We start from the raw sequence: 16,594 nt of genomic DNA on the forward strand, positions 1-16,594 counted from the left end.
TTTACTAGCCATTGTCTCTATTAGGCAACTAATTACAAAACTCACCTCCCCTCCATTAACAAAATCCAGAACAAAATAAAGCTTTTCAGTTGTTTGGAAAGAATAGTGCAATCCAACCAAGAATGGGTGCTTCACATTTTTCAAGAGCACATTGCGTTCAGCCATAATATGTTTTTGCTGGAAAAAAAAAAAATGCAAAACATCCATCTGTAGTGTATACCAGAAAACAACTGCTCATAAAGAAACAGGCTCAGGAGAAACAGGTATTTTACTTTACCTCTTTTCTGTTGAGAACTATTTTTTTCTGTAACACTTTGACAGCGTAAAATTTTCCATCCAGTTTCCGTTTTGCAAGAAGAACCTGTTAGAAAGATTTGCAGATGAGTGACGACTTTGCAATATTTTTAAAGTTCCTAAAAAGCGTGTCCACAAGGGACATGTTTTGTGTCGAAGATGAAACACTACTGAATTTACTTCTATAATTCTACTTTTCCTTAGATGTTTTAATAAATCAAAACGGGTTCTGATTATGTGAGTAGCAGGAGATCATTTGTTTGTTATTTAATATATTGATGATGAGATGTTTACTAAATTCATCACTAAATCAAACCACTCACGGACTTTCTGTATGCGTTGCCCTTTGAGAAGTTTGCTTAGAAAATACTGAAGTGGGGCTGTGGAGACAGCTCAGTGGGTGAAGGCTCCTCGGCCTGATAGAAGTCTGATTCCTGGGAGCCATGTGGTAGGAGAGAGCTGACTCCCACAGGATCTTTCTGACTTCGATACACACAGATATTCATAAATAAATACGTTAATAAACAGAAAATGTCGAAGCTATAACCTTGGTAGGTACATAAAGGGGCTGATATTCTTCAGTGAACATAACACATTGTTATTTAATGCAGGCTTCTCTTACAGGCTCTGAATCCACAAGGCTGTGCTACACATAACAAGCTTTGGTCAATGATTGACATGTACACAATGGCGTAACGTTCATGGCCTAGACATGCAGAGGAAGAGGCAACACAGACTGATGTATATTTATAATGGTCTAGCTTGTATATATACATAAAAAAGAGGATGTTGTACCAGAAAAGAAAGACATGTTCAAGGTTGTGCTACACAAAACAATGCTTTGGTCGATGATTGACATGTATACAATGGTGAAGTGTGCATGGCCTAGACGTGTAGTAGGCTGTACACTCTGTGATGTCTTCAGTGATGAAACTGCTTATGAATGCATTCATTCAAACACACTTACGTTCCGTGATACGTGAGAATAAAGGTATGTGAGACTACCATAAATTAAGCTGTGTAATTACTAAAGGACATGTCCCAAGGCATTTCAAAGCCCAGGACATCAACTACTGACACAGGCATGCTTGCTTCTAGAACTGCCATCTCTCTGGTTCAAATACACAACCTCAGTCTAAACATGAGAAAAGCATCAGAGCAGCCCAACAGAGGGGCTTCCCACAGTACACATGTTCACTAGACTTCAAACTGTCAAGGACATCGAAAGTCTGGGTAACTGACAGCCAAGACGAACCGGAGCAGACATGAAACCTCCGTGTGTAGCTGGATAGGTAAAAAGAAGGTAACAGCTACAAAATCCAACTAAGTGATGCAAGTATGTTAATATTAACATCAACACTGGCTTGCTGTGATGGTTCGTATTGTATTAGCCTACGGCCCACAAGAGGGCGTGCTATTAAAGCTCCCCCCCAAAATAAGTCTACTGATTTAAAAACGTTTGGAATTCATAAAGATGGAGTCCAAACAGCTTCAGTATGAAATGTCCTCTGTCCAAGCGCGCTTTGTGGTTCCTTGTCCCTCACTCTCTACAGACTGAGCAATGCCTTTCTTCCTTATTTTCCCCCTTTGTGGTAACTCCCACCTAGCCGACCCTTCTTTCTCTGATACAGACTGGATCATCTTTAAATGCATTCTTAGTACATACATCAAAGACTACTGCACTCAGACGTGTCTCTGACTTCCCCTCACAGTGTTTTCCTTTTAGTTAGTAACTGGCAAATTTGGACAATACAGGAAAAATTAAGAAGCAAATCAGCAAATGTAAACTGAACTGAAACCACTCCCTGGAAAGAGCTGACACACACACCCAACCGTCACATAGCTTATTCACATAATGTACCATTTTTCAAGCAGACTGTGACTCTATATTCATGTTTGCTTTGCTTTGTTTTTGCATATTGGTCTTTTATTGTATTGAACCTTGTTTATATTACCTACAAAATTTTTAGTTTCTATTAAACATAGCTTGTCCACATTAAGACATAAGTCTTGGTATGCTTTTACAGAACCTATATAGCACTACATAGGTCAAGTAAAGTATGCCAAAACTGCTCCATCAGTCATGACTTCATGCCATTCCTTCTCAAAGGTAACTATACCACTATTTTACCGTGCAATAACTAGTAAGTTCTGGTTTCCTAAATTATTAATAACTATACAAAGTCCCCTTTTCATTCCTTTCACTCAAATTATATATTATAGCATGTGGAATAGATTTTATCTATTCTGTTATAATGTATATGCTTGATAAATTATTTGTGAAAAATGATGCTTTGCGCATGCCAGCGTATGCCTTTCCTTGTGCATATGTGTTCCTGTGCAGTGTGTCACAGGTCATAAATATATTGGCCATCAATGATTAACAACAGTTTTCAGTAGTTCAAAAAAAAAAAACACCAAAAAACACTTAATAAACTGGGCATTAAAATCATATATAGGACATTATAAAATGTTAAGAAAGATTTAAAATGTTTAATTATTGAAAAGTTTATACCATAAACATGGTATATAAAGACATCAATTCTCCCCCACCTAATGTTATCTGCAGATTGAATCATTCAAATTAAACTCCATCTAAATTTTGTAGAATTAGACATGATTCTAAGATGTGTACAGACATGGAAAGGGCTAAGAATATCCTCCTGAAGAAGAGTGGCTGGCCTGTGCTGGCTATCAAGATTATGTCTGTCAAGACAACACAACACTGATGCCAGGAAACACAAGCAGACCAATGGAACAGAAAATAAAGTCTAGAAACAGAACTACAAGCAATAATCTCCAAATCCAGATTCGTTCATACATGAATGCTGAGTATTCGATAGAGGTGGTCTTGTGGCCCAGTGTGCATTGGGAGGTGTTGTGTGTCAATGAACTCTGTAATATTAGCCATAAAGCCACATGGAAAAGATGAACAATTACCCTACATTTCATACTACAAACAAAACCAATTCCTGTGGCTTCTAGACATAAGCAGTGTTGGCGGCCGACTTTTAGCAGAAAGCGGCCATCAGCTTTGCAGCCATCTTGAGCCATATACCCTGACATGAGACTTGGATTACAATAGCCTACAACAGCTGAGCACACTCCGATAATCTTGGTTTAGATACCTTGGGTGCTTGAGATTAAACGTGTGTGAGATTAAAGGTGTGTGATTTAAGAGTGACCTAGAGATCAGATTTAGAGACAAGACCTAAGGGCATGATTATAGGTGTGACCAAAAGGCATGGCTTAGAAGTGAGACATATAAAAGGCAGAGGCAGACAGTAGAGAATCAGACACTTTTAAGAGACACTTAGAGGAAAGTAACTTGGAACTTGGAGGCACTAGGGACTAGGAACTAGGGACTAGGAACTTAGGACTTGGGACTTGGAGAGAAGAGAGACTGAAGAATAAACAGGATTAAAACACACTCTGGTCTCCATTCTTCGAGTCCGCCCTCACTCTCTCTCTCTTGCTGAACCCCGACCCTCGGACGGGAGCGGCAGCTTGGACTGGGATACAGTGGCCGCCAAATGCGGGGCAGCCCGGGCCTCAACATTTTGTTTGGGCTGCAACATTTTTTGGTGCCCGAACAGGGACTCGAGCTTAGGTCCCAACATTTTTTGGCCGCCCGAACGTGGGGCTAGCTTGGGTCTCGACATTTTTGGGCACCCGAACATGGGGCTAGTGAGGTTCTCAACAAAGCAGAACTTCAAAGCAACAGCAAAGCCCACCATGTGTTCTTTTGCTCTTTTTGGATGGCATCATGCTATGTTGTTCAGGCTGGCTTTGAAATCTCCGTCCTCCCACCTCAGACTCCCAAGCTCATAATCCTAAGATTATAAGCATGCATCAGTCAACACATCCAGCCAAAGTTTGTCATTGTTTTTAATGCAAAGGGAGATTTATCCAGGGTTAATGGCCACTAACTTGTTGACATCTGTCAATGCTGTTTTTAATGGCAGACAACTTATAGCATTCTGATAAACTACAGTTACAGAGAGTAGGACCCATTTGTAACTCTCTGCTCTGTGTATTAGCACAATGTAACAAGTGACCACCGTGTATCTGATGAACAGACAAACACAAACAGGATTAGCAGTGTGGTCCTTTCCTGCTCTCAAACCAACTCAGAAAACTTAAAAGATACAAAAAGCTACAAATATAAGGAAAAATAATTAAATATATATACACATATATAATTATAAATATATTAAAATATAATTAAATATACATATATTAATTTTTACAAGTTTTAGTGAATTTGCAAAAAAGAATAAATGTATTTGGTGGTTCAGATAGATTCTCCTGTGACACTTTTGCTGACTGCTAACCTTGGCATGGCTGGGTACTGTCGAGATCTGGGATGGTTCTGATGCTCTTAGATTAAGGAGGTTTTCCTTTCTTTGTAATCCACAGAAGTGCCCACTTCAGTCTTTCTAGCCTCCATTTAAAAGGATTCCTTCCAAAGGTTATTCCTGACCAACTGAGCTGCTTACATACTGTCAGCCCACCTGTTCCATTTCACCACAGACCCATTATTATTTACAATTACCTGAGTGAATTCTTTAATACACTATTTACCCCAAAAGGCTGTAAGCATCACTAAGTCAGTTTTCTCAATAGAACCCTGACAAGCATTTGGCCCACACTAAGTTCTCAATAAATACACACTGAACCTAAGCACTTCATCTCAGAATTTCATGCCTCGTCTCCTTGAGACTCAGCAGAGAAAGAATATTAAGTCGGTATCTTGCCAACAGAAGAGCCCAATGACTCACATAGTAAAGCAGACACTCCTTAAGTGCTCAATCACAGAAGGGAACACTAGAAACTCTTACCTTGCCAAAGCTGCCCTTTCCAATGACTTTCAAAAAGTCGAAGTCAGTTGGTTTAGCACTGAAAGAAATTAACAATGGCAAAAAAAAAAAAAATGAGTTGTCTAGAAATTAAAATATAAACTGTTAAACATTTCCTTGTACCTCATTAATTTAACAAATTAATATGGGGGAAGAAAACTTTGGATCCATGGCAGGTTTTCCAAGCTTTCATACTAGCACATCTCCTTTGTTAAGAGCAGTATGATTTTCTCCCAACTAAATTATATAAGCCCTGTTTAAGCTCTGCTTAAGAGGTACTTCAATAAAATTCTAAGAGAAAAAAATAGACAAGCTTTTATAAGCATCATAATATATAGACACAGATATAAGAAACCTACATACATTAAGTTCAAGTAGTGTTTGGTAATTCTTCAAAACAAGGTACTAGGTGCTAATACCCAATAAAAATGCCAAGGATGCTTTCTTTTTTCTTTTCTAAAAAAGATTTATTTATTTATTTTATGTATGTGAGTACACGGTTGCTCTCCTAATATACACCAGAAGAGGGCATCAGATCCCATTACAGATAGCTGTGAGACACCATGTGGTTGCTGGAAACTGAACTCAGGACCTCTAGAAGAGCAGTCAGTCAGTGTTCTTAACCACTGAGCCATCTCTTCAGCCCCAAGGACGTTTTCTGATGAAGAGAAATCTCCAATGTTTAACATCTAAGTCCATTACTGCACACTGAAATCATAGTTCAGTGGATTATTCTCATGCATGCTATGAAGGAAAGCCAGGAGCAGATCTCCAGAGAGAATACTGCCTTTGTATTTATTCAAGCCTAGCAGACAGAAACAGCACTGGCTGTATGTTCGCAAAGGCACATGGCAGCAGGTAGAACAGTGGCCTTTAAGTATCTAGGAGTGTTTCCTACAGAAAGCCTGAATTCCTAGATTGTACCAGAGGAGGAATCACTGCATTTAGGTTTGAAATGTCAAGTAATTAGCAAAAACCAACCAAGCAACCAACCCACCCACCCCAACAAAAAGCAGGGGATCTGATTAGCTCAGCAGGCGGAGGAGCTTGCCACCAATCCTGATGACTTGATCTTGATGCTTGGGAAGCAAATGGTGCAAGCAAAGCACTGACTCCTAAAAGCTGCCCCGAGACTTCCACGCACACGTCTACACACACAGTAAGTAAACACATAAACTGTACAAAGGTTTAAAGTCTGTTCATACACACTTAACCTAAAACTTGGTCCAGATTAAATATTTAAAAAAGGTAAAAATTAACAAGAATGCATTAAGCAAATAAGCCAGAGTCAAGAAAAGGGCAAATGGCACACACCTTCCCTCACACACAGAGGATGCAAAAGGAGAAAGTCTAGGAAAGAGGAGGCAAGGCTCTCAAGGGGCAAGAAACAAAGCAAGACAGGAAGCGGCCAAACACATTTTCACATCTTTCATATGTTGAGTCAAAGTTTAACAATATGTACACGTGAATAACATGGAAGTGGAAAGGGGAGTACATGGCAGAGAAGATGGGGTCAGTGTGCGCTGGGGGACAAGTGTGAACAGAGCCTACCCATACATACACGAAAATGCTGTAAGAAGAACAGAGCATACCCAATCATACACGAAAATGCTATAAGAAACTAGTATTTTATATGTTAACTAAAAATTAATTTAAAATAAACAGGATAGATTAAGAATACTTAACCAAATTTAGGTATATTTCTTTTACAAAAGCCTAATTCTTTGGGCTATTTTGTTCTTTAACAAAATGACGTTTTAAACCGAAGGAAGCAAATGCGACCATGTAAACACACATGCACACGCACATGCGCACACGCACGCACGCGTGCATGCACGCGCACACAGTAAACCACATGACAGCATTATATTCTCTATCTATTGACATACTTCACAGGCCTCCAGTTAAAACAGTAGAACTTCACAAAGATGCCCATTCTCAAACATAAAATGCCCATTCTCAAAAATAAAATGCCCATTCTCAAAAATAAAATGCCCATTCTCAAAAATAAAATGCCCATTCTCAAAAAAAAAAATGTTGAAATAAATTAAACTTACTGAGGATTTCCAGTTGGTCCCAGGTTGATGTTCCGTGAGGTAGAATGTGGCTATTTAGTGGGGGGAGGAGGAGGGAATAGTAGTCTCATTAGTGTCAAAGATTACCAATCAATGGATGCCTTGATATAAAATTATATAACTGTAACACAGACAACAATATACGTCAAAGAAGCCTAACGTCCGAATTCTTCAAATATAATCAGTATCATCAGTCACTTTCACTACGAGAACTTTCAAGATCAGTTGCAAGGAAAAAGAAGAACCAGAAATGACACTGAGCGTTAAATCGCAAGGAGCAGACAAAGCTGCTAGGGAGAGACCAGCACAGACAGCAACTCCAACAGGAAGAGTCACTTTACACTCGCAAACTGGTTACCAAGGCTGCTTGTCTTTCAAGTATTAAAAAAAAATGTAAAGCAAGGATGACAGTAATGAGGACCCTGCACAGCAGATACGACTGAGTACAGAGTGGAGCCCTGGGGCTGCCCGGAACTTCCTTCTCTTCAACAGACCGTCTTACTGAGCCTGGAGCTGGCCAGTGAGCCCCTAGGACCCGCTGTCGGCACCCCAGGCGCTTCAGCTACACTGCCATACTCAGTTGTTCTCTGGGTACTGGGGATGGATCCAAACTCAGGTTCACCCACTGGCAGACGGACTGATTTCTCTCTCAGCCCCTGGCAGAATCATCTCTAAAGTAAATACGACAGGGTTTTCTCTCATTCCCAGCAGTTTAGTAGTTTGAAAGTTTTGAACACAGTAAATTGAAGCCCAGAATCAATTCAGTAACCCTTACTCACCTGTTAAAGCACAAAGCAATTTAACTTTAAAAGATTCTAGTTCACTTGAAAACTCGACTGAAAACTCCCTAAGTTGAATCTAGCAATCGATCCTGTCATAGGCAGCATCTGTCTTCTCTTGAGCTACCAGGGATTAAACCAGGGCTTCTGGCATGTATTCTGCCTATGAGCTTCAAACTCAGCCACAGCAGACACTTTGACAAAAGCCAAGTATAAGTGAAATTAGCTTCCCATAAATCCATTTTGAAGTCCTTTATACATTCAGGAAATTTAGTGACTTTTATGTATATCTAGTTCACACACCTTTACAAGCATAGAATTACATTCCATGTAAGATTATCATATTTTTACTGAAATCTATTTCAGATTTATAATCTCCAGATGACACAGTACTTTATTAAAAAGTAAATGGCAAACACTCTCACCCTTCAAATATTCTGAAGGTTTGTTATTTTAAAATCTTATAGCCAACTGTAAAGTCATAACCCCAACTTATTTCTATCTTGATATGAAAACTTTTATGCAATAAATTTCAATTCTCAGAGAAGAGAAATACATGCATCACAATAATAGTAAGACTATACTATGCTGGGATCATGGGATGAGATGTGCCATGGTTTAACTTAACATGAGATTAACTTTTAGGATTAAATAATGCAGTGTTTTACAGAATCTGATAATATAACTCCAAGTTATAGATTCATACACTGATTTTTTTATTATTTTATTTATATTTCAAATGTTGTCCCACTCCCAGTCTCCCCTCCATGAACCCTCTCGCCCCCTCCTTTCTGCCTCTAAGAGGGTGCTCCCCAACCCACACACCCACTCTTGCCTCACCCCTCTAGCATCCCCCCTTCTCTGGGGCAGCAAGCATCCACTGGACCAAGTGCCTCCCCTCCCACTGAGGTCAGACAAGGCCATCCTCTGCTACATATGTAGTGGGAGCCATAGATCATGGACCAACCAATTGTTGGTGGTTTAGTCCCCGGGAGCTCTAGGGGGTCTGGTTGTTCTTCCTATGGGGTTGCCATTCCCTTCAGCTCCTTCAGTTCTTCCCCCAACTCTTCCACTGGAATCCCTAGAGTCAGTCTAATATTTGGCTATAAGTATCTGCATCTGTCTCAGTCAGGTGCTGGCAGAGCCTCTCAGAGGACAGCCATGCCAGGCTCCTGTCTGCAAGCACCATACGCTGATCCTTTTAGTCTATGTTCTTTTCACTGGCAATCTTCCTTTAAACGGATTTTTCTTGCATAGATGTAACAAGTATGGGTCAGATCACATGAACAATTTATCCCCTGATTTACATTAATGCATAGCTAATATTTACTACTTGGTAATGATTTTCATAGTGGAGCATGTCTCTGAAATGGTGAAATTTAGTCAAAGGTGAATTAGACAGTATTTCACCGTACATACTATGTTAAGAGATGATATCCAATCATTGTATTGATGGTAAGGTAAAAACTGACAACTAAATGAGATTCTAAGTTTCTTGATTTCCCCTGACTCATATTTTTCTCTTTAAAATAAGGGGGCAAAGGGCACTGGAGAGATGGCTCAATGGTTAGAAGAACTGGCTGCTCTTCCAGAGGACCTGGGTTTATTTCCCAGCACTGACAAGGTGACTCTCAACTCTAACTTCAGTTCCAGGGGACCTGCCACACTCTTGGACTCTGTAGGCACTACATACATGTTGTGCACAGACATACATGTGGGTGCAGGGGAAATGAATTAAATAAATCTTTAAAAAATGAATAGGTAAAATAAAATATGGGTTTTTAGGGCTGGTGAGATGGCTCTGAGTCAAGACACTTGCTGCCAAGCCTGACAATCTGAGTTTGATCCCCAGGACCCACATGGCAGGAGCAGAAAACCCATTCCCTAAAGTTGTACATGGCATGGCATGTGTCCCACCCCAAATTTTCTTAAAGCTGCCTTTCCTAAAAATAAAATAAAGAGGTTTGGTTCTAGATACCCTACAAGAACTCTTCTAGCCATGAGCGTCACATGGTTATTTAAAAGTTCCTAGTGACTGCTGGCAAGGCAAAGGTGCTTGAGAGAGTTGGCAAAGCCTGAGTTTGATTCCCCTGGGACCCATGTGGTGGAAGAAGAGAACCATCCCCACAAGTCTTCTGACATCCACGCCCACACATGGGCATGCATGTGTGCTCATGTGTACATGTGCAAACACATACACAAATAAATACATGCAATTAAAAAGTTCTTGATAAGTACATTCTTCAATAACCTAGACCAACATATATTTTTACATAAGTAGCAGCCCAAGTGTGGAAAGTCGTATTTCCATTGATTTTACTCCTTAAAGTACTGTTTGAATAGCTTGTCTTCAACTAAGAGTATAAGCCCATAGTTGGAAAACAAAGAAAGTATTAGGAGACAGGCAGTTTTTAAATATCCATTTCCTTGCATGGGCACTCTAGAAGACTCCCAATATCAACCTCAGACCTCCATACACATATGTACCTTCACATGCATGTCCACACGTATGAACCATACAACAGCACACACAGTACACATGAAAAGAAAAAGGAGGCGTGGGTAATAGTGTGCAAATGGGGTGACTGTTTTTAGGAATTCTGCACTGTAGAAGACCTAGCAGTCATGAGCTCCTGGATTTACACGAATGCTGCTTTGAAGTAAGACCACATGTCTGAGTTGTTAGCTACATCTCTGAGGTTGCCACTCTGTCACGCACAGCACCCCCTGCTACCTTCGGAGTACTTCTTTCATCCTCATCTTCAGATGGATCTGACTGATGTCTCGGGCTGTCCATTTGAAGGAATGCTCGGACATCTGGACTGAAAACAAAGATTAACTTATTACTCTGACAGCATGTGAACAGCTTGTGCCCCTTTAAAAAGAAACAGAAACAGACACCACCATATTAGCATTTGCCACAAGAAAACTACAAACTTGTGTTATTCATTATTGTAACAGGAATGAAGAAGTTCTGCTTTTAAAACGAAGGAAACAAACAGAAAAGCAGGCAAAGTTATAAGCAGACGGTTCACACTAGAGAAAATCCAGATGGAAACTGAAACTAAGATTCACTTTATATCCATTAACCAGAAAAAGTCAGATCAATAAAAGGATCACCAGAGCAGGAAGGGCCACGCTCATGTGCTGCTGGAGGGATGGAGAATGAGGTTTTCATGCACAAAACATAAGAATATATATACCCCGAATTTCATACATGAGTATTTATAGTTGCATTATTTGTGACAGCACAAAAGGAGAAATGCCACAAATGTCCACCAACTAAAAAAATGAACAAACACAATGTGGTAAGCCATGTAATAAAGTACTTATACCTGTTAGGACAGGGATGAACCTCAAAACATTGCACTGAATGAATAAAGGAAGAAAAAGGGACACACATTGTATGGCTTCATTCAAAAGAAATGTGTGCAACAGACAGATCCTTAGATAGAAGGCAGAGTAGTGGTTACCAAGCAGTTTCTTGCTTAGACAAAGGAAATGTTAGACTGACTTTTAAGTGACAGAAGTCACTTGAGTGAAACACTCAGCATCCTGAGTATTCCGAAAACCAAAGTGACCAAAGTACAGAGACTAATTCAGGGGATACTCAGCCACAAATGCCACATTACATTATCACCCTGACTCCTGCAAGGCTCAGAGACCATCTTAGAAGAGGGAGGAGAAAGGGTTAAGGGCTGAGGTTGGAGAATCAGAGTGAAACACCTATGCTTCTGGAACATATGGGTAACATGTGGCCTAATGGGCATCCCAGACACAGAGGTACCTTTCCAAGTGATGGATAAATATAATAGCAGCCAGTTAGCAAGATGTTTTAACTACAATGCCAACTGATTTAAACAGTAATCCATAAAATTTCTCTGTCGTGGATGGTGTTTTTGTCAACTTGAAACAAGCCAGAGTCATTTATAAAGAAGGGTTCTTAGTTGAAAAATGAAAACCTCCATAATATTTGCTTACATGCGAGTCTGTAGTATATTTTCTTGATTAATGATTAATGTGGCAGGGCCCAGCTCTAGTGTCATCATCCCTGGGGAGGTGCTGCTGGCCACACAAGAAAGCAGGTTGAGTAAGCTACAAGGAGCAAGCCGGCAAGCAGTATTCCACCATGGCTTCTGTCTCAGTTCCTGCCCTGACTTCCATCAGTGTATGATCTGAGAGCTGGCAGATGAAACAACCCCTTTCATTTTCCAGTGGACTTTGGTCATGGTGTTCTGTCACAAGAACAGAAACCTAGCTAAGACATCATACAGATACAAAGGGAATGAAAAGTCTAAGCTAAAGGGAAAGTGACACAGAAATTAGGAGAATGAAGAAGATTTCACAACCAGTAACATTTCACAAACCTCTTCCTGAGGTTTAATCAATACTCTTGGGTTTGGTTTCACTGTCCCTTTAGAACAAAAGGAAAGTACTTACTGGTTGTAAAGCTCCGGATATCTGACTAAGTTCTGAATGAACTCATTCAATCCTGCTCTTCTTTGTTTAATAAAATCTGTAAGAGAGACAGGTGTACACTAGTAGTCATATCTCTGTCATCTTATACAATTATCACGACACAGTCATAGGAGAATAGACACGGGGCAGCAAACTGTGGTTGAGAAGCTATTTCCTAGTTGGTACTTGGTACTGAAGGAGGGATAAATGCTTAAGTGTTTATGATCTATACATGTAACCTGAACTTGGACAAGAGCTTTGTAGAAGCCCCAGAAGAAAGCTACAGCTTATTGTTAGAGGAAACCGAGTCAATGCCCACAGTCCTTACGTCTGGAGGAGTTAAGTATCTTGACACTGAACACTGCCTCTTATTGAAGAACCATTTGCTATCTCTCCCTGGCTCACAGCTTATGTACCTACTCAACAGTGAAGTAGACTGCATATCATAGACCTCATGAACAAAATAGGTGCAGTAGCAGTGTGTGCCTGAGGCTGAGGCAGGAGGATCACAAGTTTGAGGTTAGCCTGGGCTACACAGCAAGATTCTATCTCAAAAACCAAAGAGTTCTGAATAATTATATTCGTCAGTAAATACATGACCTATTTCAAACTTCAACCAGAATTCAACAGTTATACTATCAAGCTTTTGCTTACCTGGATCAAAATTATCACCAAATATTCTCTTGGCAGGAATCTTCAGAGCCATAGCGGGAAACTGTTTCTTCAACTGAATTTTAAAAACAGCATTCTGTGAGCTAATTTCTAAATCTATTTATGCCTGCACAACACAATATGATCCTAAGAAAGGCTTATCGTTGTATGACAGTACAACATACAATACTAATATCCGTGAATAAAATGCCAGACTGACTACTAATTATCTTAGTTTGTCCCAGTATATTGTTTGGGATGTACACGACCTTGGAGAGTTACTTAACGTCTCTGTGCCTCGGTGTTTTTTGTTTGGTTTCTCTGTATAATAGGGATGGGCTAACTGAGCATCTTTCAGGCCTTTTGTGCGGTTGAATTAGATTCCATTCAAGTAAGTACTCAGACTGAAAAATGGTACCTAGGTTCTACAGGATCCGCTCATCCTTCACCTCAAGATGCGAGCTCTTTGTGATCTACAGCAACAGGTTAATAACAAATCTCAGGGAAAGTGAGTTAATTTTGCCCTCAATCCCCTTAACTCCAGCTTTCTCTTTATCAATATCCAATACATTTGTTTATTAGCTTTGTTTGAGAAAAAACTGACTTTTATTGAAGAGCCATTTGCTTACCGGAGCGCATATTGTAGAAAGAAATTAAACAAGGGACAGTCAAGTTGTAAGCCAGCTGGCAACAGAAAATCTACACATACAGAAACTACAGATCTGACTGGCAACTAACAGAAAATACAAAGAGTAAAAGAATCACTGCATGCTATGAGCAAGCAGTCAGCAAACTCAGACTTAAAGAGGATAAACAAAGGATACCCCACAACAAGCACACAGACTGTAGACACTTAGAGACTTATCAGCTGCCACATAAACAAGTGCTGGACACTCAATATCAAGTACTGTGTTTTAACAATTGTTATCTTTTGGATAAAACAGTATTAAAATATTTACAGATGAAATGGCATGCCAAAATTACAATGGGCTGGTTCATATGTAACACGGAACAAATAGCATTGTAGCAGTAATTGAAGACAGTGATGGTATTTCATTATTTTCTTGCTTTTTTTCCCCGCTTAAGGCAGGGTTTCTCTATACTGCCCTGGCTGTTCTGGAAGTTGTTCTGTAGACCAAACTGGTCTTGAACTCAAGAGATCTACCTGCCTTTGCCTCCTGAGTGCTGGGATTAAAGGTGTGTGCCATGACGTCAGCAATATTTTATTATTTTCTTGTTTGCACTAATATAGTTACTGCTGTCTGTTAGACAATTTACATTAATAAAAGTTAAAAACACCAACCACATTCTTTAAAAACACAGTTAAGCTGACAATAAAAATACTCACTAATTGAAATTTTTACTTTTTATCTTGTCTTTTATTCTACATAAAGGAAGGAAATTTTGAGTTTTCAAACTTAGGGAGATGAAGATCAGGTTCAGACTGACTTTTGTAGTTTTAAATAATAAAGGTGATACTGATTTTTGTGGTGACAAGAGGCAGAATCGAAAACGTTTATATATAAGACATTTATAAGACAAAATCAGCAAATAAAAAGATGGAAAAAAGTGAGAGAAACGTGGGGAGATGGCACCCAGGGCTGTGAGAGGGGCAGCAGATCAATTCTCACCAACTCCCAAAAGAAATAATCTAAAAAAAAACCCACTAGAAAGGTTACAAAGGCTAACCCCACCCTTACTAGTTACTAGTTTCCTCTAAAACTGTAATTTCACTTACAGTCACTACGGTGACTTTGTTAAGCAGTATGTAAAACAATGTATAGGAAATTCAGTTACATAAGCTTTAGTGAACCATAAAGAACAGAGGAAAACAGTCAACATTACCTCCGAGTAGTTGGCTACAGCTTACATTTAATCTATTTTAAGTTCCTCTACTCTCCAGATTTTTTAGAATATTTAATAACTTACATCATGACAAGTAAATGTCATACAAAACTAGAACACTGTTATTTGTAAATTCACTTTTAATCAGTATATCATCTGAGTGCTATTTAGGGCAGCTAGAAAAATGGTAAATACCGTGAGCCAGAAGTCTAACTTTTATAACCTAAAACCCTTGAGATCTTATGACTCACTCACTCCACTTGGGAAACAGTTTGTCTCTCTGCTGAGATAACTGCTTCTTAATATGTTTTTGAAAACTCTTATGAATGATAGCTTCCAGATTTACATATTTTGAAAAACTGTATTAATATGGATATGTGTTTGTATACGCAGTGTGTGCCAGTGCCCCTGAAGGCAAGAGAGGACCCTGAAAGCACTGAAATGGGACTTCAGGCGATTCTGAGCCGCCCCATGAGGACAGTCGTACAAGAGCAGCAAGGGCTATTTTTCCAGCCCCAAGATTTACATATTTTTAAAATCAGGAGACAGGGTTAAATGAAAATTTACCTTTCTGAATATAAACACAATTTTCTAAAGATGTCTGGTAACCTACTCATTAAATGCACTGGGGATGGGAAGCACGACTGGGTGTTTGTTTTGCTTATCTGTTTGTCTTCCATAACTGAAATAGAGCTTGGGACAGATCTGCTCTAATTCAGGCCTCCGCAATGCACTGTCTGACCTCCAGTAAGACTTTGTAAGACAGTGTCTTCCACCTACATCAGCACCTGGCAGCATCTGGCCTGCTGCCTCTCAATGATCATGGTACCTCACTGCATATGTTGAAACTATGTGCAACTGGAGGCACTTGACTGTGAACTGCGTAACAGCTGGATGAGGAGTAAAGTGGCTTCCGTCACTTAGACAGCCAGTGGTCTGTTAGATTTCAAACCTGGTTCAGCTTTGTTCGTATCTGAAACCTGGAACTGATCACTTCTAAGAAAGACACAGAAGAGGAACGTGAAGTTGACACTCAGATCTAAGATCTTCCGATCTTAGAGTTGAAGATTTTACCCAGAACTGCCTTGATGAATACGGTTATTATTTGGCACAAAGGATTTGTGTCTAATGTCATCTGACACTGAAATGTTCTTGAGCGCTCGGTCTCGTCTGTCAACCTCCTCGTTCACTTGGAACTGCCTGTCTTTCCACGTTTCACATAAAGACTAAGTTAAGATGCTTCTGAAGAGTCAACCCCTTTTCTGCTTGGTCATGTATTGATTTACTCATTCAAATAAATTTCTCAGCTCATGGATTTTTCTCAAATGTTTTACTTTAGACAGAAACGATATAGTCTCTTACAGAATTGTAAAGCTTGTCAAACTCTGCGTATCTCCTGAAGACAAACCACTCGCTTCTGCCCACAGACACCAGAACTTTATAAACCTGTGGAAATAGAAAAGTGACATACTTTAACAAACTTCAACTGCAAAAAAACCATACACAAAACTGATAACTGTTTTTATGTGATTCTCCAAGATAAAAATACATATCAAATGAAACAACCTTTTTGTTCTAGCAGTGTTAACTACTCTTTACTTTTGAATAATTTAACATTTGCATTTTAAATCTT

The 16,594-nt window shown here is 39.5% G+C and overlaps 1 protein-coding gene across 5 annotated transcripts in view; it reads right to left on the minus strand.

Annotated features, from left to right (window-relative positions):
- The window catches only part of Sgk3 (serum/glucocorticoid regulated kinase family member 3), a 101,150-nt gene that overhangs the window by 18,474 nt on the left and 66,082 nt on the right, over window positions 1-16,594 (minus strand). For all 5 annotated transcript variants that reach the window (XM_076924399.1, XM_076924398.1, XM_076924397.1 and 2 more), the window contains 8 exons: window positions 16,324-16,407; window positions 13,120-13,192; window positions 12,448-12,523; window positions 10,742-10,829; window positions 7,211-7,260; window positions 5,136-5,193; window positions 278-361; window positions 46-177 (listed from right to left, as the gene is read on the minus strand). In XM_076924399.1, the coding sequence (XP_076780514.1) occupies window positions 46-177; window positions 278-361; window positions 5,136-5,193; window positions 7,211-7,260; window positions 10,742-10,829; window positions 12,448-12,523; window positions 13,120-13,192; window positions 16,324-16,407 (645 nt within the window). The remainder of the gene's footprint in view (window positions 1-45; window positions 178-277; window positions 362-5,135; window positions 5,194-7,210; window positions 7,261-10,741; window positions 10,830-12,447; window positions 12,524-13,119; window positions 13,193-16,323; window positions 16,408-16,594) is intronic.

Source organism: Arvicanthis niloticus, chromosome 25 (genome assembly GCF_011762505.2).
Source record: "Arvicanthis niloticus isolate mArvNil1 chromosome 25, mArvNil1.pat.X, whole genome shotgun sequence".
NCBI lineage: Eukaryota > Metazoa > Chordata > Mammalia > Rodentia > Muridae > Arvicanthis > Arvicanthis niloticus.